The following is a 27,920-nucleotide window of genomic DNA, read 5'->3' on the forward strand; positions in this document are numbered from 1 at the left end:
AGCTGTTTTGAGCTAGCTCTATTGTAAGCACGAAAAATCCAGTTAAGCTCTTCTTCCCGTCAGATGGGAAATGTTTAGATCTATGGTATGAGAGTGTGGTCATAGTTTGGGGTGTTTGGGGACACTTCTCTGAAGATGTTTTGATACACCATTTGCTACAATTCATACAGGTAATACCTGCCAATATTGTAACACTGCAACATATGTATTGCTGCAGTGATATACATACATAGTAGGTGTTTCACATTAGAGTTGTTGATTTTATATACCGGTATATATATATATATATATATACACACACACACTGAACAAAATTATAAATGCAACACTTTTGTTTTTGCCCCCATTTTTCATGAGCTGAACTCAAAGATCTAAGACAAAAGGCCTATTTCTCTCAAATATTGTTCACAAATCTGTCTAAATCTCTGTTAGTGAGCACTTCTCCATTGCCAAGATGCTGATTAGACAGCATGATTATTGCACAGGTGTGCCTTAGGCTGGCCAAAATAATATATATATATATATATATATATATAAGGTGTCCAGTCCTGCTCCTGAAGGACCAACCAGCTCAAACTTTTTGGGCCTAGAAGACCTAGATTAGCTGGTTCAGGTGTGTTTAAATAGAGTTGGAGCTAAACTGCAGGACAACGTACCTCCTGGAGCAAGTTTGGACACCCCTGATATACATTTCAAAACCACTGGAACGCCATCTTGACCAATCACCATTCAGGTGTCAATAGGAATCCTCTCGATCTGGAATTTTGTGAGGTTGAACGATTTTGCTACACTATTGACAATAGACCTGCAAAATGTAATTTGACTGCACCTTACTTTGACTTATTTGAAATATTTTCAAAGCAAAAATTGATACATAAAATGAATGTAGCTCTAATAATAAAATAATTTTTGAAAAATTTCAAGTGTGCTACCATTTGCACTCTAGCGCCAATTGTGAATATCTTGTTCTATTGATTTTGCTAAGAGCTCAAAGCAGACAAATCTAAGCAGACCTAATCTGACTGAATGTAACCTTAACTGGAGATCAAGAGATGTTTTCTTCAACGCATTGAGAACTCACATCACAGGAGTATTCCCAAGACAACCTTTAATTGTAAAATGGAGAAAAACCAATTACTACACAAAAGCGTTTTGTGATCAAAGCACACAAATAGACTCTGTCAGACACATTATTCTAGTGAATGTTCAGTGCTGTTGCTGTGGATAAGTGCATAACATGAAGATCATGACATAACCAAATTATTACTGGAAAATAGTAACAATGGCAGTGCATTCAAGGCCATCTGTATCAATTTACTTTAACTCCCTTATTGTTCCCATCCTGTTATAGCATGTTTCAGTACAGGAGTCACATTCAGCTGCACTTAAATAAAAATCCAAGACAAGGGAAAAGCTTTATGTAAACTTTAATATGGGATTAAACATACAGAAGCAGCAGGACTTGACGTGCAGACTCTGCATGAGAAAGTTCTCCAAAGAACAAAGGCCTGATACAGCAAAAAAAATATTAGAACAACAAAAGAGAGTACAAATGCACATTCAGAAAGAATGTATAGTCGAATTTTCAACAAACTAAAGAACTAATAGGAAACATAATCTTTCAGTTTCAACACTTTGAGAAACTGGGGTTCGTTTAAAATATTCGAATCACAAACCATACAAAAGCTTTTTCATATCTTTTCCTTAATCCGTTTCCATGCGTCATGTAACGGTACTAGATTGGCATCAGAAATATTAGCTGCAGCTACTTGGTCACCAAGCACCAATCACCAATCACATACACCCTTGTTCCCATCTGTCCCTGTGGACTTCAACTAGCTACCCCATAAATCAAGGGGTATCCAGACCTGCTCCTGGAGGGCCTGCAGATTTTAGCTCCATCCTGTCCCAACACACCAGCCTGGAAGTTTCTAGTAATCTGGAAGACCTTGATTAGCTGGTTCAGGTGTATTTAATTAGAACTAGAGCTAAACTCTGCAGGACAGTGGCCCTCTGGGAGCAGGATCCGTCCTCCCCTTAAAAATAAGAGCTTGGCCGTTTCACTTTATTGTCTGCATACATCCTGCAGACCTTCTCTAAAAATGTTTAAACTTAAGAATGTTGCCATATGGCCAAAAAGTAAATCTGGGTTTGGGAATATTTTTCAGATTTATGATGATGTGCTCCTGAACGCACCTGCGTGGAGCCTCTAAGGCGAGATTCATCTCTCTGTCAGCAGGCATTTCAAACAGCCCGGATCCTCTTCATAAAACAAAACTCCTTCAGTGAACTTCTGTTGTTTTATCTGCTACTAGAACACACATTACACAAACATCCTACTGTACATGCAGTACTGTATAAGTAGGGATCTTAGTTTTTCCTCTGTAGAGGAGCTACAATACCAACGCTATCTCACGACCAATTCGTACGTATTTTACGAGGTGGTTAATTCATACAACCTCACTCGTACAATTTGTCTAGACCCCAGTGACAGGTAGGTTTGGTTAGGTGTAGGTCATTCGTACAAATTGTGCAACTCGTAAAATACGTACAATTTAGCAAAAATCGTATGAATTTGTACGGATTCAAACAAATTAGCCACCTCGTAAAATATGTACGAATTGCCGTGAGATCAGGCTGACAATACAGCGTTTTAATGATAATGAAAAACAAAGATACTGTATACAATTAAATAAATTACCTTTAAATTAATCATAGGACAAATCAGAAATGATTAACCAGTTCAAATTTTCCTCTTATTGGGGATAGTTGGAATTGGGGTAGAGGACTATCAAGTGGACCAAAAAGAAGAGGCCAAGGGACTGTCAGTGGTGCAGCTGGAGCTCAAGGCATGATTGTAGTATGTGGCGTCACTTTTCTGCAGAAAGGTCCAAGCTGGCACAGGTTATCCGTGATAAGGCAAAAAGTGGGGCATATGTGAAAGTGCGTGAGGTACTGGTAGTGGCTGTTATTATAGTGAAGTTGGGCTTCCCAAGGATTGAAAATCAAGGCTGGGCCTCTGTGTTGGCCTCCTTGTCATAGATGTAGCTGCCAACGCCACCAGTGTTTACACCTAGAAATCCAAGAGAGCTGATCAGACTGGGTAAAAAACTCATTTAACTTTGGGACTAGGGATTCAACTTGGACATAAGGTTTTCAGCATTCATTATGATATAAAGAAAGCAGAAGAATTGCTTGAAAAATTCCTTATCCTTACTGCATATGAAGAACTACTAATTTGAAAAATTATTGTCAGATAATAAACAGATAATGTAAAATTATTTTCTGAAAATTAAGCAATGGCTCCCTCTAGAGTTGAAAACTCTCACAGTACCTTTTGGGCCGAAGAGGACAGCATAACATGGTTTATGGCAGTAGGGCTGACCATTGTGCTGCAACACACAAAAACACATTTTAGGATAAATTCATGCATTTAGAAATAGAAATGTTTATGTATCAGAACTTTCAACCGAATACATTTCAATATTTTTCCAATACCTTTTCATGTTTTAAAACCTACACATCAACAAAAAAAAAAATTTAATTCATACATATACATATATTCTTTGGCTTCTACAGTGGTAATGTTCTTTTTGTGCAAATTAATTATCACATTAAGTCAAACTGAGATTTCAGTTTTATTTTGATTAACTGTACTTACTCCCAAAGGAAATGTTCAGAAAAACCTATGAATCATTATTTAAGACTTAATTTCCAGCAAATTGATTTATTACCTATTACATTTTTTTAATGACCCATAGATGCCCTGCGGTTTATTCAAGACTTCTAATGTAAAAAAATATTCTTGATTAACTTCTTTTACGTGGACAGAATTAATGACAGAATCATGGCAGCCATCTTTGCGCTTCTACTATTAGCAACTTAATTTTCCTCTCACCTCTGCGTGGCTGCCAGCTGCCAGGGTCTTACTACATCTCTCACAACGCAGGCATGGACGATGCCAGTCCTTCCCCAGTGACGTCACCTTCTCAGCTGCCGTAAGTAAGTAACAGGACATGTCATTATACTACCACCATTTCCTATCATTAAAATCCAAGCCACAGTATGAAATGTTGTTAAGATGGAGAGAAGCATACCAAAATAGACCTTCTTGTTGCATCTGGGACACAAGTTGGCTTCCCCAGAGAAGGTGGTGATGCTTCCAGCTGAAATGAGACATGCATGCACTCCATGATTCAAATAAACACTGTGCAATTTGTCATATGTTTTATTGCAAAACATTTAGAACACAATGATTTGTAGCTAAAGGAAGATGCACACAACCTACAACCTTAATATTGTGGCCTTAATTGCACATTCAGCCTGTTCAGATCACAATAAGTCAGTTGCTGCTGATCTCTTCTGCTGTTTGTACCTTTAGATGGCGGCCTTGAAGATGCCGGGACCCATTTCTCCTGAGGTTTGGGTGCAGAGTCCACGGTGGATGCAGGTGGGGAGGAGTTGGCGGGAGCCTCATACACATACGAGCCTGCACCCCCAATGTTCACACCTACATATTAAACAAGGTTTAATATGTCATCCAACATTCATATTAAGAAATGTTTGATATGACTAATTACATTTGTTCATTCATTAAAATTAGTTAATGCGTTCGGTATCATGAACTAGCAATATTTTTACCATTTATCTATCAAATTTTATTTTAATCTCTGCAGATACCAATACATTTTAACCATGGACATTACAAAATTAACAGTTAAAAATAGTATATAAATGAAAAAAATCAATAACATTGAACTTTACTGCGAAGAAGTGTTGTCAGCCATTTCTTTCTCAAAACAAGAATGTTCCTAATGCCCAGCAGAGGGCACTCTTTAATTTCATGACAACAATGACTTAACTATTTACTCTTGCTATATGTACAAGAGTGCAAAATCTCTTAAGCCATATCATATCAATCATTCCATAACCCAGTATGTTGTATATATGGTAAATGGGCAGAGATTAGAACAGTTCCATGTTACATGACTTCAATCTGAAATGCTAAGTGTTTCATCTCATCTCACCTTTTGGCCCAAAGAGGGCAGCATAGCATGGCTTGTGGCAGTATGGTTTCCCATCATGCTGTGAGGATGTAAAACAGAAGAAAAAACATGGTCATTCCAGGCTTATTTTTCATCAATTAAGACTCTACAAGTGAATGAGTGGGCATTTGCTGGTGTAAGTTTGAAATTTAATCTGCTGCTTGTAGACCATCCTAAATGTCTAAATGCCACAGACGGTGGTTATCTTGGTGTCCACTCCCTGATAACACTCACAGCAGTTAGCAGGACACAGTCTATGTTGATGGAAAAGGACACAAAAAGTGTCCTATGTGTCTTTGTGTGCCTTGAGTGTGTCTGCATGGAAGACGGGAACATATTTCAATGGCAGTTGCTCCCAGAGCCCTTTGGTCAGGGCCATGGCGGGAAAAGGTTGCCATGGGAACCGTCAGACGGCAGCTGTGTGACCGTTACAGCTGCGCGGGACAGGATAAAGGAACGGAAGGGGCAGAGAACAGTGGCCTCATGCCAGTACAAAAGCATGTAAGGGGGAAAAACTGTGTAATGAGCCCCACATTCCAACAAAGACTAGCAGACACCTTCCTGCCTAAATTGCAATGACCGGAAAACTTGATGTTGTAAGATGTCAATACTTCTAAAAAGGAAAAAAAAAAACACACTTGTTGACTACAGAGGTGTAGTGGTTCTGGTGTAATTCAATTAGGATCCTAAAGTGTTAGCCCAACTAGACCACTAGGGAGGGAATTTGAGGACTTCAACACTCCTAAGCTTTCCTGTAGCTCAAACAGTGGAGCATGGTGCTAGCAAAATCAAAGTCATGGATTCGATTCTTAGGGAAAGCAAGAGTTGATCAAATGTAAATGCGTACCTTGAGTGCAATGCAAGTTGCTTTGTATAAAAGCATCTGACAGATGTATAAATGTAAATGTAAATGTAGTCTCGCATATCAAGACGTCGGCATGAAGTCTGGTCAACTTGACAGCTTTTTATAGTCAAGATCCTATAGGGGAATCTGAAATGTGTGGTCAAGGAAATCTACTTACTATGCTATAAAGCTTCTCAAAGATTAAGGGTGTGTTCACGCATGGTTCGATTAAAACGAACTCTGGTGCGATTGCTCTGTTAGTGCGGTTCATTTGAGTAAGTGTGAATGCTGCCATCCAAACCCTGGTGCACACCAAACAAACGGACCTAGGCTACTAAAAAGATGGGCCTTGGTCCACTTCCAAAAGAACTCTGGTGCGGTTCAAATTAATTATGAAGGCAACACAGACCAAATACTTCCAAACGAACGGAAAACAGGATGTTATGACGAGATGTGATGCTATGCGACATGATTTGACAACACTGACTTCTGGAAACTGCCAATCAAAATCAGATCTTGTTTTTTGATAAATCTCTTGACATATTGTGTGATATGCATCAGACAGACGGTGAAAAGTCTGTGGGTTTGATGTCTAAGCCAGACACAAAGCTTAGCCATCAGCTCCCATTACAGGTCTCACTAGTCATCTCTCACCGGTCATATAGAGCAACGCACCAGCCCACACTTTTCCCAGAGCCTCTCACATATTCTGGTAACTGAATCTAAAATCTCTTTATTCTGCCTCTACGTAACATGGCTATTCCCGTAAACCCTCTCGATTTACCCTGCCAGAATCCACGGAGCACACCAAGGGATTATCATCTTATCCACAGGGCGAGTTCTTGTTCGATCAATGGTCTTGAAGAAAAACTTACACACATGTATTACCCATCTTCACTTTACCCCATCCTCATTCCTGTACCATGTAAAACCCAACAGAAATCCCCCCACAGAAACCTGACCTACATCTAGATTTAGGCTGATGTGAGCAGTGAAGATGTTAATATGCTTACAAAGAGATTACAGAGTGAATTCCTTCTATTTGTGACTCTCTTCACGGAGTAAATGCAACACACAGGTGTTTCCTACTTTTACCCTTGTGGAATACAGGTTCAAGGCAACATGATGACTGATGATGACGATTCCTCTGGCTCTAAAACATCACTGCCCTGTCCTTTGCCCTCTACTGCCATTCCGATCTAGACACAGTCATCACTGTGTGATGTAATAAGATGCTGGAAAGGTCGTGGAGAATTTCATTTGGCTTGCAGTCATGCACACAGGAACATTCGGGATGTACAAAGCTGGCCAGCTAGCTTTCGACAAATCACTGAAGACGAGCATCATGAGTTACGATTATACACAGCTATCCACAAGAGATAAGGAGGGAAAATGCTCGTTGCAACATCCTGTAGGTTGAGACATTCAGTTTGCTTTCGTATTTTCATGATTGTATCATTTTTACCCCTTAAATTGTGTTTATGCAATACTAGCTCCCAACACTGCCCTCCAACACACATAATGCCGCGTGACAGGCTTCAGTCCTGGTTCTGGACTCTTCAAATAGACTACTGATCCTCTGATGGAAACATACAGTGTCACAAAGTCAATACTCAGCAGTAGGAGTTTGAGTTTCCCCAGCTAGACTGCAGAGAGGTAGTGTGTGATCTCTGACTTACTCACCTCAGCATGGCCACCCGCGGTGAGGGTCTTACTGCAGCGCTCACACTTCAAACAGAACTTGTGCCAATCCTTCCCCAGTGATGACACTTTCTCAGCTGGGGGATGAGAGAGAGAGAGAGAGAGAGAAAGATTGATTTTTACACTTTTTCATTTAAAAATGTAAGCCTATACATGAAAAACCTGCTGCCCCAATACTAAGGTATTGCCAGTGGTTGCCAAGTCGTTGTGACTGGTAGAGCGTGACTGATGGGTGCTCACTAGTGTATCGAGGCATTACTATTGGATATTTCACCTCACAATTTGATGTTTAATTCATGTCCATAGCACAAATGGTGAAAACGTAGGGTTAGGTGCTTGTTCAAATCTCTGAGTAACAATAACAACAATACTTGCCTTAGTGGGAAAAAAAAAAATGAAATCCATATGTGATGTCATATTTGTGTGCAACCTCATATTGGTGATTTTCTTTAGACTTTATGATAGACTATGATTGCATCTGAACACGCATACTTCCCTACTGTATAGTCGGCAAAACAGCATGTGAAAAGAGCAGTATTCCCTAATTCACAGTATTCATAAAACAGCAGGCAAAAAGTACCCAGTTGACCTACTACTTCCAATGAGATTCTGAAGGTAGCATCCAGTGGACAATTTACTACCTCATCATGAGGGCAAAGAAGAGCATTGGCAGTGAAGAAAGTTGCTGGTAGGTCACAAAACAATGACAGCATATGAAAAATATCTGCATTCATACTATACACACAGTAGGACTCACTTTTTCAATGGTCCACTCAGAGTATGCGATTTCAGACACATTTGATTTAATATTGTGATAATGTGTTGCTGCCCATAGTGGACATTGCAGGAGGTGTAGTTTTAAGTGCATTGCAAGGTGGTAACTGGGGTGTTCTAAATGGTTGTTTACTGGCACAAGTCAGAAGAGTCCACTCTGAAATTCTGGTCTCAGTAAATTTTAGGTCCCTCCTTGAGTCTGATGGATTTTTTCACAACTTATTTAACATAAGATAAACATCTTTAATTTGCCTAGAAAAGTGCATAACTCTCCTTAAAGGGTCATCGGACCCTTTTCATTAGGGTCTTAATGAAAAGTCTAACATACTTTGGTTAAAATTTCTCAATCGTAGTGTAAAACAACATCCTTTTACCCTGTCAAAATCAGCGTTTTAGTCCATGTCCTTTAAATGCTAATGAGCTCTGCTTACCCTGCCCCTCTCTTCCGTGGGGTGACGAGCTGTTCTCAAGATACTGTTTACTTTAGTCATGCCCGTGGAACTTGCTAACTAGCACGTTATTAGGAAAGGCGATTTGCAAAGATTCATAAAAGAACCTTAAACTCACTTGTTCTGTAGGTGAGGCTGGATCACGAATGATTCGAGCAAAATGAACGCATTTAGGCAGATCGGGGCACATTCGCTTCAAAAACAAAGGTTAATCCCTGCGTCTTCAGCGGCTCAGATGTCAGGAGTAAATGACGACTGCTATTTTCATGATTGTATCATTTTTACCCCTTAAATTGTGTTTATGCAATACTAGCTCCCAACACTGCCCTCCAACACACATAATGCCGCGTGACAGGCTTCAGTCCTGGTTCTGGACTCTTCAAATAGACTACTGATCCTCTGATGGAAACATACAGTGTCACAAAGTCAATACTCAGCAGTAGGAGTTTGAGTTTCCCCAGCTAGACTGCAGAGAGGTAGTGTGTGATCTCTGACTTACTCACCTCAGCATGGCCACCCGCGGTGAGGGTCTTACTGCAGCGCTCACACTTCAAACAGAACTTGTGCCAATCCTTCCCCAGTGATGACACTTTCTCAGCTGGGGATGAGAGAGAGAGAGAGAGAAAGATTGATTTTACACTTTTCATTTAAAAATGTAAGCCTATACATGAAAAACCTGCTGCCCCAATACTAAGGTATTGCCAGTGGTTGCCAAGTCGTTGTGACTGGTAGAGCGTGACTGATGGGTGCTCACTAGTGTATCGAGGCATTACTATTGGATATTTCACCTCACAATTTGATGTTTAATTCATGTCCATAGCACAAATGGTGAAAACGTAGGGTTAGGTGCTTGTTCAAATCTCTGAGTAACAATAACAACAATACTTGCCTTAGTGGGAAAAAAAAAAAAAATGAAATCCATATGTGATGTCATATTTGTGTGCAACCTCATATTGGTGATTTTCTTTAGACTTTATGATAGACTATGATTGCATCTGAACACGCATACTTCCCTACTGTATAGTCGGCAAAAACAGCATGTGAAAAGAGCAGTATTCCCTAATTCACAGTATTCATAAAACAGCAGGCAAAAAGTACCCAGTTGACCTACTACTTCCAATGAGATTCTGAAGGTAGCATCCAGTGGACAATTTACTACCTCATCATGAGGGCAAAGAAGAGCATTGGCAGTGAAGAAAGTTGCTGGTAGGTCACAAAACAATGACAGCATATGAAAAATATCTGCATTCATACTATACACACAGTAGGACTCACTTTTTTTCAATGGTCCACTCAGAGTATGCGATTTCAGACACATTTGATTTAATATTGTGATAATGTGTTGCTGCCCATAGTGGACATTGCAGGGAGGTGTAGTTTTAAGTGCATTGCAAGGTGGTAACTGGGGTGTTCTAAATGGTTGTTTACTGGCACAAGTCAGAAGAGTCCACTCTGAAATTCTGGTCTCAGTAAATTTTAGGTCCCTCCTTGAGTCTGATGGATTTTTTCACAACTTATTTAACATAAGATAAACATCTTTAATTTGCCTAGAAAAGTGCATAACTCTCCTTAAAAGGGTCATCGGACCCTTTTCATTAGGGTCTTAATGAAAAGTCTAACATACTTTGGTTAAAATTTCTCAATCGTAGTGTAAAACAACATCCTTTTTACCCTGTCAAAATCAGCGTTTTAGTCCATGTCCTTTAAATGCTAATGAGCTCTGCTTACCCTGCCCCTCTCTTCCGTGGGGTGACGAGCTGTTCTCAAGATACTGTTTACTTTAGCCGCGGCCCGTGGAACTTGCTAACTAGCACGTTATTAGGAAAGGCGATTTGCAAAGATTCATAAAAGAACCTTAAACTCACTTGTTCTGTAGGTGAGGCTGGATCACGAATGATTCGAGCAAAAATGAACGCATTTAGGCAGATCGGGGGCACATTCGCTTCAAAAACAAAGGTTAATCCCCTGCGTCTTCAGCGGCTCAGATGTCAGGAGTAAATGACGACTGCTATGTTCATTATTACATCCAACAACAGAACACCTCAATCGCTTAGGAACCATACTTGTCTACATCTGCTCCGGCGTCGAAACAATGGCGGACTGATGACAGCTCACTCAGGGCGAGTCTAAGGTAAAACGCTAGTGTCAATCAACAATCGAGGGAGGGCCTGGGTCTGTGTGACGTCACACAGGCATCTGAGAATGGCTTGATATGAGAAAGGGGAAATGATTTAATGAGATTAAAAAAAAAAACACTGGGTGGATCTTTATCATTATAGGGTGGTTGTGTACTAGGGATGGGCGATATGGGCTTAAAAATATATCACAATATTTCTAGTATTTATTGCGATAATATCAATGACGATAATTCAGGGAATCCCGTTTCTTTAGAGTAAAGTATTATCGGTAAGACTTTATTTTAGGGTCTCTTAACTAGTTGCTTATTAGCATGCATATTACTAGAATATTAGCCATTTATTAGTAGTAATTAAGCACATATCAATGCCTTATTCTACATGACCTTATTCTACATCCCTAATCCTACCCAATACTTAAACTTAACAACTAACCTTACTAACTATTAATAAGCAGCAAATTAGGAATTTATTGAGGGAAAAGTCGTAGTTAATAGTGAATAAGTGTTCCCTATTCTAAAGTGTTACCGTATTATCTTTCCTATTTTTACCCAAAACAGGGTGTTGTGAGCATTACGGAGTACACACAAAATGCCTATGGACTCCATTAAATGCCTATGGACAAAGGTATCCAGTTATTGCTGAATAAAATGCACAACGGAGATAGAGAAATGTTAACTGATGAAACTTGAGGACAATAAACATACGACTGCACAAAATATATGGTTTATCTGTGTTCTTCAAGCAATCTTGGGTATTTTTATAATGCATTTCTAATCGACATAGCCTTTATCACTGTATATAATACTATCATTCTGTAATATGAAACCACGTCTGGTCACAAAAGGAAGTTATTTCAAACACTCAACTATGTTATGAAATTAATTTGGAGAAAAAGCATGTCAATAAATTATACCTTTGTTGGACAACAGGTTTGTAAACAGGCTCATACACATGCAAAACTGTATTGCACACATGCTACTGTAGTACATTTATTCAGACCGATTTTTTGTGCACTGTACAGCCCTGACCAAACCAGTTCCAGATTGCTCCTCATTTAGGATAAACTCCTCAATTTCACGTCCGCCCTCCGCGATGTCGCTCTGCACTGTCGCACTCAGAAATGTGTCAACAACTAGACTTTATCATTATTATCGTGGGAAGACTAATTGTTATCGTGGGGAGAATTTATACCGGTATATCGCAAATGATAAGATATCGCCCATCTCTATTGTGTACACACACTGCCAACACACATTTCAGTTCAAACAACTTGTAAAAGTGTATGTGGTTAGTTTTAGCCTTTTATTAGGCAATTCGAACTCAAATCCAGCCCAGATGCATGATTTGAGGAATCATTTATGCATGGCACATTGATATAATACCCGCATCACAGTTTCATATGGAAGTACAACAATTAAACGATAAGGGGACATAATACAAACAGTTTCTGCCAATCTCATGCTAATCTTGAGTACCTATAGAGTAGTATTGCATCCTTCATATCACCGAAGAGTCTTTAGTTTTAGAAGATTTATAAAAGACAGATACAGCTTTAGGCTTCCCTTAGAATACGAGCTCTTGGAAGCATGTCGTGGGCGAAGCTAAAGATACACGAGCACGCAAAGATTTGAACTTTGAAGATTTGAAGAAAAAGCTTTATTGAACTAAATTTTATTAAATTTGTTTATAAAACATTCGGCAATGAAATGCCAGGAACAAACAAACACACTTGCACAAACACAAACTGCATCCACTGTTCTCTTAAGGCTGGGTTCTTTGGGAAGCTGAACAAAGTTCTCGAGCAAGTCCTGTGCAGCGCTGCAGACAACTTCCATAACCTGAATGAAGCACATTGACGGGCGTGCTCTTTTGATGGGAATTCCTCCCTTTATGATGTCATGAAGGGCCATACAGAAAAAAAAAAAAAAACCTTCCCAAACCTTACAAATACAAACCCTGAAGGAGTGCGTTTAGCACAAAAATACTCCAACAAAGTTAAACTAATTTTTTGAAACTTTGTTCATGTTTAGCATGAGAATCCAAATCTTTAGCAGCGTAAATATGTCAGAACGCATGAAAAGCTTTAGACCTTCCCTTTAAAGATAAAAAGCGAAATAGTTATGTACTACAAATGTAACCCTATTACTAACACAGGAATCATATCCAAATGAATTCTAAGCTCACACTGGAGAGACGTAGAGATCCAGACAGTATAAATCACTGGTTTTCCAGCAGGAGGCTAATCCAAGATAAGTGAGATTTCACAGTCAATGGCCCAACTGAGTATAAAGAGAGAGTATCTCTGCAGGGAAGATGCCAATGCCAGTGACTACTATACAACGGTAAGTGTGTGTACAAGGTGGTTGACGAAGTGCAGATGAACAGAGTTGCCATTAAAAGGGCTTCTGTTGTTGTACAAGTGGTTGCTGGGGAGCAGTTTCAGTTATTGGTGTAGTTTTGCGTAGGCGGAGGGAATCGCTAATCGCTCATCAAGCTGAATAGACCCCTGGACGACCTCCAGTCACACTCTAACACACATTCTTTTACTACAGCCAAAGAAAATCTGTGTCTTGGGTGGTATATTTACAAGAAGCTTTGTCCGCAGACAAAACTGCAAGCCCAGTTTCTGCTTTCCAATAGAAACGGTGCGACTATGGCGATATCCTGACAGCACTGTCATCTCGTTCGTCCCTAAGGGAATCCATTCAACCGGAGAGGGAAGACACGGGAGACCAGAGAGGGCTTCATTAAAGAGTCAGGTTACCTTGGATGCGAGGCGTAGATGCACGAGAGCCGTAATGGACGGTTGTGTAAGACTATACGGGAGGTTGCAGTACCTCCCAATGTCCGGCTCTAATGAGCACACGCAGTGCAATATGTACACCTGATCGCTGATAAGCTTCTTAGTGCTTTGTTTTGAGCTGCAGAGGTAATCTCTTTAGTCCTGCTGGTACTGTCTGTAGAGGTAACATCTACCGTCAGCCATTAGATCTTGTGTTTTCCCTCAGTTTACCCCACAATTAAATCAGACCATAACACCTCAAACACCAGGTCAACTGATCCGTGAACAACACAGAGGTTTGTTTAATGTGTTTTGGCTGGCAGGGTAAATGAAACCCTCAGTGCCTTCAAATGAATGAGCTTGTGCCATCTCAGCAGAACAGATGCAGGTTTGGATGTGTGCTAATGGAGCTGCACTGTGCAGTCAGCTCTCATTTCAAAAGCAAATCTGTCACAACAACAACTCTCTCTACCAAACAAGAGTCATGTGAGATTTAATGAAGTCAACATTACCAAGCAAGATTTATCAACCTGATATCACGTAAATAAGTCTCTCTGTAAACATGTCATGCTCAATATCCTGGGGTTGTTCCAGAATAGAAGAGGCTTTCAAAGAGCCTTACTCTGCCAAAAAAAAAAAAAAAAAAAAGAAGCTGTGAGAGAGAGAGATGCATCAACATCAATCTCCGTTTAATCATTCTTATTAAGTTTGTCTAGGCACAACAGATACATCTATCTCTCTGCAACATGGGGACACTGTATTTCTAGTGTTTTTCTTTAGATACTGAGGATTTTTATTTTTGACACCACTGTATAATTGACCGTTCCCTTCCTTGTAACCAAGGGGGAAGCTTCACCCTCTTGGTTACTATTGCAAATTCAGACAAGCTTTATGGAACATCCCTATTGCAAGAAAGCTGTAAGATGAACAGCAATAATACATCCTCTCTGGCTTCATTATGTCACTATTATAGGGGCAGCTGTGGCATAATAGTTAGAGAGTCGCACTTGTAACCTGAAGGTTGTGGGTTCGATTCTCAGTACTGGCAGGAAATGTAGGTGGGGAAAGTGAACGAACAGTGCTCTCTTCCACCTTCTTTACACACAAGTGATCCCCAAATTGCTCCCTGGGCTTCCCACTGCTTTGTGTGTGTGTTTTAGGTCATAGTTATAATTTGCCCTTTGTTATTGACAGGGAAGTTCATAGGAAGTGATAGGAGAGCAGAAGGGAATGGAACTGGGAAAAGATTGAATGCAGGGACTCGAACAAGAGTGGCCAAAGCGCTATTGTGCGATATGTTGGAGCACTGCCCACAAGGCTACGGCTTCAGTAAATAACGTTTTTTTTTTTAAAGGTGGGACTTAGCAAAGGGTCAATAAAGGTGGGTTTAAGCGAGGTCAGTACAAGGTTGTATTCAAAAGTGGAAGGTTTATCCACTTTATTTTTAATGTAAGAGTGTACATGGCCATTTTTAACTTAAAAGTGCAAGGCTTCTGGGGTCAACCATTACCAGTTATTTTAGCTGTACAAAAACAGTTTGCTATGCTTCTTGATATTACTATCATATTATTGTAATCATAAACACTTTGGTTTCTAGGGCAAATAGTTTTACAGTTATTCTTTTTAGTTATTTACCTATAATGGCTAATGAATCAGAAGTCTCACACATTCACAGGAAATACCTTACAACAACGTTGAAAAAAAAGGTGGATAAAGAGGCCCTACAAATGTATGGTCCGTAAAAGTTGACATGAAACAGTCGGCGTCAATAGCCTCGTGGTTAGTGCACCGACATATGGCACAACTGTGCTCACGGCGACCCGAGTTCGATTCCCGTCTTCAGGTCCTTTGCCGAACCCACCCCCTCTCTCCATCCAATGCTTTCCTGTCTGCTCTCTACAACTGTCCTATCCATTAAAGCCCAAAAATACAACTTTAAAGTTGACATGAAACTACATTTGCAACCCTTTAACTACTGGCAAGGCCAAATCACCTAGTACCCTCAAACAATGCCTAAATGGCCGTCTGGCTATGGATTAACATTATTTCCTGCTTTTGGTTGTGCAAGATGAAAGACTGTGTAAACCAACCTTTGTTTGCATAATTTATAAGACCAAGTATATGTATTTAGAAAGTAAATAGGGTCATTTTTCATGAAATGGTATATCTGATGCTTAGTCCTGCACTAGCGAGAAAAAGAAATTGATAAGGAAGGTCTGTTATATGCTGACCCTGCCTGAGATGTAATCACAAATAAACAGCGCTAGGTCTCAACAACATTTACACAGCTGAACACCCTACGGGCTCCACGGCAGGAATGCAGTCTGAAACCTACTCCATCATCATCAGCAGAGACTTTCAATGTGTTACAATGGATTTTTATAAAACTTAAAACTCCAAAAAAGTGTAAACAAACAAGTACTCACTGGTTGGCACTGGCTTGACATTAACTCTGTTCATGGTTTGAAGAACCAGCCATGCAAGCCCCTAACAGATCAGGACTCAAAAGATGGGTAAAATGACATGTGTTATATATCTGTCCACTCGATGTGGTCGCACACATGGAAATCAATTTGAAAGGCAGGGCCAGATTTGCTTCCACTTCAGCAGCCATTAATGTGGACCCATCTGTTCAGAGCACTACTATTATACTGTACTCTATCCTGACTGTGTCCCCTCGTACTGCAAAAGCAACATGCACGCCATCTGGGTCCAACATGGTGCTTCGTTTCGAGTCACTGATTACAGCCTGACCCGTTAGCCTTGCACCTGAGGGCCTTCAGGCCCTAGCCAAACATGTACGATCACACAGAGATAAAATGAGGTAAACTGTAGCTCGAATTTACACAAAATCATTACATGCCCTTCCTGGCTCCAATAAGCAGGGAGATGATTGCTGTGGTTAGTTCCCATGATCCTCAGTTTTTTTCAGCTATAAATAGCACACATGCCCTGTTCTCAAATCATGTTTTGTAGCTCTGTTTAATGACCCTACTCTTCTATGATGGCAAACAGTGCCTTTCTTTCAAACCCTGCCGCTAGCCATCCAACTCCTGAGTGGCAGTTCCTTCTCCAAACAAATCTCAAATAGGCGTCTGACTGCGAGTTTGGTTTTCCAATTTGCAGGGGCTTGTGAATTTCCTTACAGTAGTGCGGAAAGGCTGGGTGTGGTTTGGGCCCTCACTGCACAGATGTGGCCCTGCTGACGCAAGGCACGGCAAGATGTCTGTCTCTTTGCAGTTTCCTCTTGATATAAATTAGGCAACCTCGTGATTTTCAGTTGTCTGGCTTGAATGAGTGCTACATGTGCCTGTGCGCTACTGCAGTGCCCATGGCTGTCAGTACAAATCAATGCTGCCTCATGGAGCTCGGCCACAATCAGCTTCCCTGCAGCCAATATGAAACTGTACTGGTCCTCACATTTCAGTGGCTGGGTGAATATCATGAAATCTATTGTGAACAGGCTGGATCACATTGCATTACAAAATCAAAAGTAAGAAATTGCTAATGTAATGTAAGATGTTTTGAATTGGAACACTTTCCTGACAATTAAGCACATATTCTTACCTATTCTAATTATGCCTCAAAGTATTCATTACTGTAATATAAAAAGTATTTATGTAAATCATATAATAAATCTAATCTATAATTGATGTACCCTAATTTCAGTGCAGTTTATTTTTAATACTTTATGGTGATTTAAATAGTAAAAAAATATGTATATAACATACATTTTTACTGTAATACTTAAAAAACGAGAATCAGCATTGGAAAATAATGGCAAATGCTGATATGAAAACATCTGGATGTCTTACAATAAAGAGAGTAGAATAAAGAATGCAATAAAACATTAAATTACAATATAATAAACTTTTAACAATTCTTAAAATTAATGTAATTTTCTTAACCCAGATCTATGCATTTTGTGAGATTCATCCAGTTAAAATTCAGAATTTTTATTTAAATGGATTCTGATACATTCATGGGGTGATTTATTAACATTCTAGAGAGGAAAAAAAATACACACAGCATTAAATCCTCCTTGATGTGTCTCCAGGTTGAGCAAATTTATGGAGACAAATTATGCATGTCTGCAGGCCTTCGGGTAGGTCAAATTAGAATAATGTCAGTTTAAAAGCTAGTCCCATAAAACACAAGTAATTACATGATGGCTTAGGTCTTTTTTCTTGCTAACCTTGCAACAAGAGCAACATCTTGTAACTATGGTCGAGGTTCATGCCTGGCAGGAATCCTGACAGACAAGGCGAACAGCCCCCAATTCTGACTCCCAGAACTACGCAATGCCCCTAAACAGTAGACAAAAATACGAGAAGTGGCATTATATAACCGATTCTGCACATTAAAACAGCTTGTGAGGCAGCCATGTGGAAAACACAGGGTTTTAATGGGTATAAGCAGTCAAAGTAAATCTGAAACGATGAGAGATGGGGACAGAGAGACAAAAAGGAAAAGTGGTATGGACAACTCTCCATTAAACCAACTGTTTGTCTCCCTGTGTCTGAAACCAAAGGATGACATAATAGACATGCCCGCTCACATTTCAATGTGACTGGCATCTAAGAAAGAAAGCATTCCTAACTTCTATTCAAGAATGAGCACAGGCCTTGAAGGGAGAGCAGTGAAAAAGAGAAAAGATGAAGGAAAGTGAAAGAAGCAGATTCCTTGTTTTGCCAGATTCTCTCTTGTCAGTGAGATTTGATACGGTGCAAGTGAGCTCTGTCTGCCATTAACAGGGACAGGTTTTCTATTATATGTTCAAAATTTGTTTACTTACAATGCTGCCTTTGTTTTTAGGCATACATGAATTGCTTCCAAAGATTGTGTTCAAATATGAAAGTGGACACAATGCATGTTTGAATGTGAGAAATGAAGCTTTTACGCTTGCTCTTGTGTAAGAAAGCCACAGCATCTGCTAACAGCTGTTAAATAAATGATTAAAAGGTTCATTCGGAAGTTTGAGAAGTTTCCACTCAATACAGTGGCTTACCACTTAGGTTTGAAACAGGATATAGTCAGAAAGGAATTTACAGGAACACATGCACTAACTCTCACAAACTCAATTTGGAAATACCATCTGGAACAGCTGGGTTTGTTTTTGTATTAATATATTACATTTGGTGTTGAATATAAACTAGGAATGTAAATTAATATTAATAGATAAATAAAAAATAAAAAGATTAATAAAAACAATAATATTATATTATTATTTAATAAAGCCTTATTGCTGGTTTCTGCTTATTCATGTCTAGACTGTGGATCCGGATGCAGCATTCACCGTCAACCTCAAATATTCCACTTGGTGACATTTCCATATTCAGAGGAAACTCACTTTGAGGACCAAATGAGGAGAACCGCACCCCGCTCTTCCACAGCTGCATGGAATGCGTCTTGGCTTCAACATGAGTCTAAAAAAAGCACAGTCACCCACATCCATCTCGACCAACTCCCTCATGACATAAACCGAAGTCTTGGGTGAAACCCTGAATTGTCCTTTCTTCTGTCCTATGGCATCGTGGACCATAAGACTGTCTGTGACGTCAGAAACATGTGCAGTTCCTCCCTTGTGCCCAATAAAATCAAAATGCAGCAAGCATTTTGTCTGTCGCCATCAAAACCAGCCATCATGTCTTATTTAGACTTCAAAACCTGTGTTTTAAAGCTAAATTTCTATTTTTGATGTTATATGAATGATTTAGCATATTATTAAACCTGTGAACTAAATGGAAAAATTAATACATTTTGTCGTCCTGCGTGAAATCTGGATCCTGAAGCATAACCAGCTAAAAAAAACAGTCAAGCTAGAGAATTTTCTGCCCACCCACTAGACACACAGCCATGAAAAGAGCTGCACTTGCTTTTATATAACAGCACCTTGCTCACACCATCGATTTAAAACCACCCGACAGCTTTATTGGTCGTGTGTTATGGCTGTTCGGTTGACACACAGATTAATACAACATAAATAAGAGCTGAATAATCATCTCAGTTTCCACCACAAAGGCTCTGATGCACTGATGAATAACCTTATAAATATGAGAGCAGGGATGATAAGGTCAAGTGGCAGAGAGGCTATTCAACTGTTTAATGGATTGAGAGGTATATATTGAGCAGACATCAATGCTGTTGGCCTGAAAATGGATATAAATGAAAAGAAGAGGTTCTTCATTCTCTATGATCTTTCCGCTCCCCAAACATCCACACCACACATGCTGTATTTAAAAAATCATCTAAGCCTATAAAAGCAAAGCAAAGCAACTTTCAAGATTTCATTTTAGTGTTTATAAAAATAGCCACTCATCTGGTCAAAAGAGAAAAATAGCCCCTCATCTGGTTATGTTAAAAAAGAAGAGAAAGGTGATTGTAAGATGTAGACAGGACTTAGACACAACTGTTTATTATTAATGTTATAGAAGTAGGCAATAAAATTGTCTGAATATAAACTGGCTGTCATTGCACTCAGCAGTCTGAAAGTAAAAAGTCAGCATTCAAAGTTTATCTTTGCATATTTATTTCTATCTATGGTGCTTTCCACAAATACAGTACAAAATAGGGCAAAAAAGGCTTTTCCTCCTCTTTCTTAAATGGTCAGGGACTACATTTGATATGCATCATCACATATGTCTAAAAACAGTTTAAACCCATGATTTGTGAGATTTTGCCTACATCAAACATAGATGTCAAAATTAAACTTACAGAACTTATAAATTAAAGAATTTATAAATGAATATAATGGATAAATAATATATTTTAAATATTTTAATATATAAAACAGCATTTATAATATTAATAAATAAAAACAAATAAAATATAAGATGATAGTTAAACATAGCTTTGCAATAATGAACAGATATCAGTTCATGGCATATGATTTTAACCTAACCTCAGAGGAACAGGCCAAAAATGACCAGTTTGGGGGTAATATAAACATTTGATTTGTTTGCAACTAGTTAATTGTGACACAATCATTTATAAACATGTCTAATAAAGTTTTTTTTTTTTTAATTGCAAAGAAAAACATGGAATTTGTCCCTCTAAGCACTGCAAAAGTCACAGAAATCCCGTATTCATGGAATGCACCGCATCTTTTCGTTAGCAATTTGAAGAAATTATTTTGGGGAGTTTTGAACGAGGTGAGTGCACTAGAAAGTATAAGTGGATTCCTGAAAGCGGTGAAGTGAGTGATTATCCGCAGACAAATTGATTTTACGATCTATCACAAACTCTCAGATGTTTAAATAAGTTTTATCAACACCTGTGTAAACAAACCGTCGCTTTCCATGATTGTACACCGTGGAAGTCATTTATCATATCAAAATATAACGGTGAATGTATTTTTAATAGAGGCTCGGAATTAAAAGTCATTGAAAAGTAAACACAAACTTACCAAAATAAACAGTCTTTTCGCATTTAGGGCACTTCGAAGCCATCGTCTCTTGAACTGGATCCTCTCACTCAGCGTCAGGTTTGTCTTCCACGCGCGCAAGTCGACCAATGGCTTGAGAGCGGGAGCGCATCTACTGAAAGCGCCGCTCTGTATTTGCATAGCCCCGCCCTCTCCCGCAGGTCTGTTTGAGCGCTTTTCGCTTCTCTCATTGGTCAGGCTAACGGTCAGTCATCAAGTGGGCGGAGTCGTCTGGCTCTGCTGGCGGGGGCTTCTGTCAGCCACTGGCTCTTCCTTTTTACATCCTTCAGCGGGAATGTGAAAGGCTTCCAACAAAGGTTCCTTTCACTTCTCATGAATAGGGATTCTTCAGTACTTGCCAGACCGTTACTAGTGGAAATCAGAGGGAGAAAGATATTGGCAAGTCCCAGTCATGCTCACAACACTTCTCTTTTTGTTTGGGGTTGAGGTCACTGTATGGCAGTGTTACGTTTTTGACTAGTTTGTCCCTTTACATCACTGTTCCACACACCCAAAAATGTCTGTCACCCATGTCTTTTTTTAGACTCAGGTCTTTGCCAGCTCTTACAGGCTTTTACCTTGACCACGTGTCCACGTCATTTTTCTCTCAAACTGATCAGTCAGCACAGCAAATGTCCACCTTTTCCTGACTCTACACTCCTTTGACAGTTACACGCAACCAAGTCCTGTTGTCTCCCATAAATCTCCAAATTGCTTAGTCGACTAGTCAAACAGATCCCTGACTAGTACTGTTGTGAAAGTGCCTCTTGATACCTAAGTGAATATTGACTCTCGCTCTACCTATAGCTGATTTCAGTGAGAGGAATGTGAATCTTGCAGCGCCAAGTTTATTCAAGTTCATTTGTGTGTCAGTGTTACAGCGTCAGTAAGTTTGCTGTATTAGCACATTTGCACAGCTGCAGTGCAGGGATTTGCTGGGTTGGCTTGGCAGGACAAAATGTTATTATATTATTAATTATAGCATTTTAAAATTCTAATGCAGTGGCACTCGTATACAGTTAGGTCCATATATATTTGGACACTCACTGACATAATTTTCATAATTTCGTCTCTGTATGCCTCCAGAATAGAATTAAAATTAAACAGTCAAGATGAAATTGAAGTGCAGATTTTAAGCTTTAATTCAAGGGTTTGAACAAAAATATAACATAAAATACTTAGAAATTACAATCATTTTTTATACTCAGACCCCCCATTTTCAGGGGCTCAAATATAGTTGGACAAATAAGTAGATATAATAATAAATAAAATGTTCATTTTTGATTTTTTTTTTTTTGAGCAATTTTGCTCAAAACCTCTCAAAGAATCCTTTGCAGGCAATGACTGCCTCAAGTCTGGGACTCATAGACATCACCAGAGACTGGGTTTCCTCCTTTGTGATGCTTTGCCAGGCCTTTTCTGCAGCTGACTTCAGTTGTTGTTTGTTTCTGGGTCTTTCTGCCTTTAGTTGTGTCTTCAGCGAGTGAAATGCTTCCTCAGTCGGGTTGAGATCAGGAGATTGACTTGGCCATTGCAGAATATTCCACTTTTTTATCTTCAAAAACTCCTGGGTTGCTTTTCCTGTATATTTTGGGTCATCGTCCATTTGTACTATGAAGCGCCGTCCAATCAACTTTGCTCCATTTGACTGAATCTGGGCAGACAGTATATCCCTAAACACTTCAGAATTCATCCGGCTGCTTCTGTCTTCTGTCACATTATCACTAAACACCAGTAACCAGTGCCGCTGGAATCCATGCATGTTCCTGCCATCACACTGCTCCGCCATGTTTCACAGATGATGTTGTATGCTTTGGATCATGAGCTGTTCCAAGCCTTCTCCATACTTTTTTCTTCCCGTCGTTCTGATACAGGTTAATCTTAATTTCAGCCGTCCAAAGAATGCTTTTCCAGAAGTGGTCTGGCTTTTTTAGATGTTTTTTGGCAAAGTCTAATCTGACCTTGTTTGCACCTTGTGATGAACCCTCTGTATTTGCTCTTGTGAAGTCTTCTCTTGATTGTAGACTTTGACACTGACACGTCTACCTCCTGGAGAGTGTTCTTCTCTTGGCTGGATGCTGTGAAAGTTTTCTTTACCATGGAGAGGATTCTCTGATCATCACCACTGTTGTCCTCCGTGGACGTCCAGGCCTTTTTATGTTTCTGAGCTAGTGCATTCTTGTTTTCTCAGAATGTACCAAACTGTTGATTTGGACACTCCTAATATTCCTGCTATCTCTCTAATGGATTTGTTTTGATTTTGAAGCCTAACAATTGTCTGTTTCACCTGCATGGAGAGATCCTTTGACTGCATGATGTGGGTTCACAGCAACAGCTTCCAAATGCAAATGACACACTTAGAATCAACTCCAGACCTTTTATCTGCTTAATTGATGTAGAAATAATGAAGGAATGGTCCACATGGCCACGCCTGTCCATGAAACAACTTTCGAGTCAATTGTCCAATTACTTATGGTCCCTTGAAAAAGGGGAGAGGTACATATTAAATAGCTTGTAATCCTTCTTAACCTTTCCTCCAATTTTGATGTGGATACCCTCAAATTAAACATCGGAGTGTGCACTTTAAGCCCATATTCATTATATAACTGTAACTTGAATATGTTTTGGTCAGCAGCTAAAATAATAAAAATTGTGCTTGTGTCCAAATATGGACCTGACTGTCTAAGTGAGAATGGGGTTAGTTGTCAAAGTAAATGTAAGAATTTCATTACTACTTGGCCAGATAACTGTGTTTTATTTGTGTTTCATAAATTTTACTTACATTTTTGCAGTTAAATTAAAAGCTATTTTGGACAGCAATAACAGTGAAAATATTTAGTATTTTTGTGTGTAAAATTTATGTGCACAGATTGCTTTTTTAAAATAAACCTGAGAATTATTCCCCTAAAGTAAATAGTGTGACAACTAGCCCCGGCCTCCTCCTACACTACTGTTTGGAATTTCTATTTCAAATTGATGCAAATACATTTTATTTAAAATAAATGTTAAACATTCTATTTTGTCAAATAAGCTTGAAAAAATTTCATGTTTTCAACAAAAATAATAAGTAGCACAACTGTTTTCAACGTTGATAGTAATCAGATATGTTTCTTCATGCACCGTTGCGCTTCGGGCGTCCTGAGGTCGAGTCCCTGCTCGCTGACCTTTCCCGATCCTGTACCCCCTCTCTCTCTCTCAGTTCGCATCCTGTCTAAAATTACTGTCCTGTCCTAATAAAGGCAATAAATAAATAAATAAAAAACATAGAAAAAAATAATTGTTTCTTCAGAACCAAATCAGCATATTGGATCATATATCACTGAAAAATGGAGTAATAGCTGCTGAAAATTCAGTTTTGCAATCACAGAAATTAGTACTTTACAATAGTACTGTTTTTTTTTTTTTTTATCACAAAATTGCAGGCTTGGTGAAAAATATTTAAAAATATTACCGACCCCAAACTTTTGAAAGTGAGTGTGTATAAATTTTCAAATTCCTTTCACCTCAAGCCAGTGCAAATCCATTGGGACAAGTGGTGAACAGGTGCACAAGGCCCTTTGCCTCCATAAATACCCATTCTTCCATTCACACCCGTTTCCCGTGGGATGGATTCAGAAGCACATGTTTCCCCAAAGCAAGTGTGTAGCCTTCAGTGCATACTCCACCCAACACCCACACCACCCTTCAAACACACCCAAAACCAGCCCGACTCTTCACACACGTGCTGTCGTGATTCATGTGGGAACATCTGCATTATTAAATGCTTGTTGAAAATTATAGCAGCAGATTTTCAAGACATAATCTAGGTGTGGTGAAGCATTTAGATTCTTAATTAGGAGATTAGTATGTTTTCCTTTCAAAATAATAAAATAAAACTAGATTTATTATACTACAAGATACTACAGTTGTTAATTGTTGCAATGCGGTTGCTGTTAACTAAAACATTTGATGTTTAATCAAAATAAACCTGAATTAAAATAAAATATAAATATTACATGAAAAACATATAAACAAAATATTTTAAATGTTGTCATGGCAACTAACTGAAATAAGTTTAAGTTGATAATAAATTTCAGTACTAACTGAAATAGAAATTATAAATTAAAATATTTTCCAAAACTAATAAAATGACAAAAACAAAATCATAAAAACCGAGAAATTAAAACTATCTTAAATATTAATTTATTAAAATATTAAAAACAAATGTTACGTTTCCACAAAAATAATAAGCAGCACAACTGTTTTCAACATTGATAGTATTCAGAAATGTTTCTTGAGCACCAAATCAGCATATTATGATTTCTGAAGGATCATGTGACACTGAAAAATGGAGTAATGGCAGCTGAAAATTCATTTAGCCACTTTCCCATTTTCACTTTTAAATGTTAAATTTGAAAACATTAGAATATATAAAAAAGGTATTTTAAGTTGAATTTATACTTTACAATATCACTATTTTTACTGTTTTTTGATCACATAATTGCAGCCTTGAAGAAAAATATTTATAAATATTTTTAAATGTTATCTAACCGAAATAAGTTTAGTTTGATAATAAGTTTAACTGAAATAGAAATAATAAATTAAAATATTTTCCAAAACTAATAAAAATGACAAAAGTACATTACAAAATCACAACAAATAAAATGAAAACTAAAATAAATAAAAAATGTAAACTATTCTAAATATTAATAAAAACTATAATAGTATATAAATAATAATACTAAACACTTTCTCAGTGTTTTAGGGTGTTACTAAATCCTGAAGAGCCCACCAAGTATTCTTGATCTTTATAACCTGCTAAAATTCCAAATTAAACCTACAAAAGCTGTTTTCTGGTCTTACGTAGTTTAAGCTGGTTTCCTCTTCTGCAACATAAGCAAAAAAAAAGTGCCCCAACTCCCCTAAAACCAGCCAGCAGATTGGCCAAAAACCAATCTGTTGATTTTAGGCCAATCTAAGCTGGTTTAAGATCATTCTGTTCAGCAGGGTGTAAGTCTTTGCTCCTTAATTTGGTACCACTCAAATACCACTAATAAAAGAATTATATTTGAAACAGTAGAAATTAAATATATTCTGAGGGTAATGCCAGGAATCCAGTCAGATAAGTGTACCCAGTCGTGTAGCTATCATAGCATATGCAAATATGAATGAGGATCCAGATGTACTGAAGCAGAACTTGTCTATTTTTGTATTAAAGTGGTTCTGGATATTATTAACTGCAAGAGACTGAAGGAGAGCGGTTGATATCAGACCTCTTAAGGGTGTCTACAGTTAAAGACAGCAGTCTGGGAAACAACAGCAGGTGTCTGTGGTGACCGATAAGGCAGACAAGGCACAGACTCCATATTATCTCTAATTAGTCTCTAAGCGACTCAAGCAAACTTCACTATCAGACATTTGCAGGTCAGAAGCAGGAGCTGGAGAAGAACTCAGAGTGACCTTAACATGGTACTATATTATATAAATGGCATTACTGCAGAGGTCCTTTGTCATATTTCAAGTTTCTGAAAATGGATGCTGAGGAATGTCAAAAATCATCCCTTGGTATTTGTCTTGATTCTCTGCCTAAGATAACAGTGAATGACCTCGTCCTCCACTCTCAGCACACTCTCTGAGACTGTAGTGATGGGAAGATGTACTAAGCTTTCCAGCAGTCCTCCTCTGGGAGTTTCCTCCTCTCTGGAGTATCTTTGTTTTATCTAATCGGAGCTACTTTATTTAGCTGCTTTGCTTACACATTGTTCATGTCTTAGTAGAATTGTTTGTCTAAGTTGAAGTGGAAAATGAATGCTTTCGGTCACTTGAACGGGTGACGTAACCACAAGAAGTCACAGGAGAAGAGTGAGGGAAATATCACGTGGATTTAAAGCTTATTTTGATGGTCTAAAGTACTTTCTTGTACTTGACAGGAAAATACGAGTCGTTAATCTGCTGATTACATAAGGAGGGAATTTTTGGAGGATGTTTTGGTTATAATGGTTTGGTTTGAATGTGTGTTTTGGATATTACTGGAAATAGGCAGTTCCTATTCATCTGTTTGTAATTCACCTGCTTAGTTAGTGATTTCTCCATTGAATGGGTTACTAAGTTAGCAGTACATCTTGGATAGTAAACAATACATCAGTGTATAGCACTGTGTTTATTCCTACATTTATTTTTATACCCATATGTGACTCTGGACCCCAAAACCAGTCTTAAGTCGCTGGGGTATATTTGTAGCAATAGCCAAAAATACATTGTATGGGTCAAAATTTTCTTTTATGCCAAAAATCATTAGGATATTAAGTAAAGATCATGTTCCATGAAGATATTTTGTAAATTTCTTACCGTAAATATATCAAAACTTAATTTTTGATTAGTAATATGCATTGCTAAGAACTTCATTTGGACAAATTTAAAGGCGATTTTCTCAATATTTTGTTTTTTTTGCATCCTCAGATTCCAGATGTTCAAATAGTTGTATCTCGGCCAAATATTGTCCGATCCTAACAAACCATACGTCAATGGAAAGCTTATTTATTCAGCTTTCAGGTGATGTAGAAATCTCAATTTCGAAAAATTTACACTTAAGACTGGTTTTGTGGTCCAGGGTCACATATATTCTGTATATAAATTACCTTTTGAAGTGAATAGGAACACCCAGTGAAAAAAAAAAGAAAAGAATAATAATAATAAATAAATAAAAAATTAATAAATAAAAAACAACAACAATAATTTAAAAATGTATTTTATTTCATTAAAATGCATTTTATTTTTATTAAATT

General features: G+C 38.4%; 1 protein-coding gene across 1 annotated transcript; it reads right to left on the reverse strand.

The window, feature by feature from the left end:
• Positions 1-1,419: 1,419 nt before the first annotated feature.
• On the reverse strand, positions 1,420-21,277 carry crip2 (cysteine-rich protein 2). Its single transcript, XM_058749201.1, has 8 exons — positions 21,139-21,277; positions 9,317-9,411; positions 5,028-5,085; positions 4,376-4,510; positions 4,098-4,166; positions 3,899-3,993; positions 3,335-3,392; positions 1,420-3,073 (listed from the first exon to the last, which is right to left on the reverse strand). Exons 1-8 carry the CDS (start codon positions 21,179-21,181, stop codon positions 3,006-3,008), a joined length of 621 nt encoding a protein of 206 aa, XP_058605184.1. The 5' UTR covers positions 21,182-21,277; the 3' UTR covers positions 1,420-3,005.
• Between the last annotated feature and the right edge of the window lie 6,643 nt (positions 21,278-27,920).

The sequence above is a fragment of the Onychostoma macrolepis genome, chromosome 17 (genome assembly GCF_012432095.1).
Source record: "Onychostoma macrolepis isolate SWU-2019 chromosome 17, ASM1243209v1, whole genome shotgun sequence".
In the NCBI taxonomy this organism is placed as follows: Eukaryota; Metazoa; Chordata; class Actinopteri; order Cypriniformes; family Cyprinidae; genus Onychostoma; species Onychostoma macrolepis.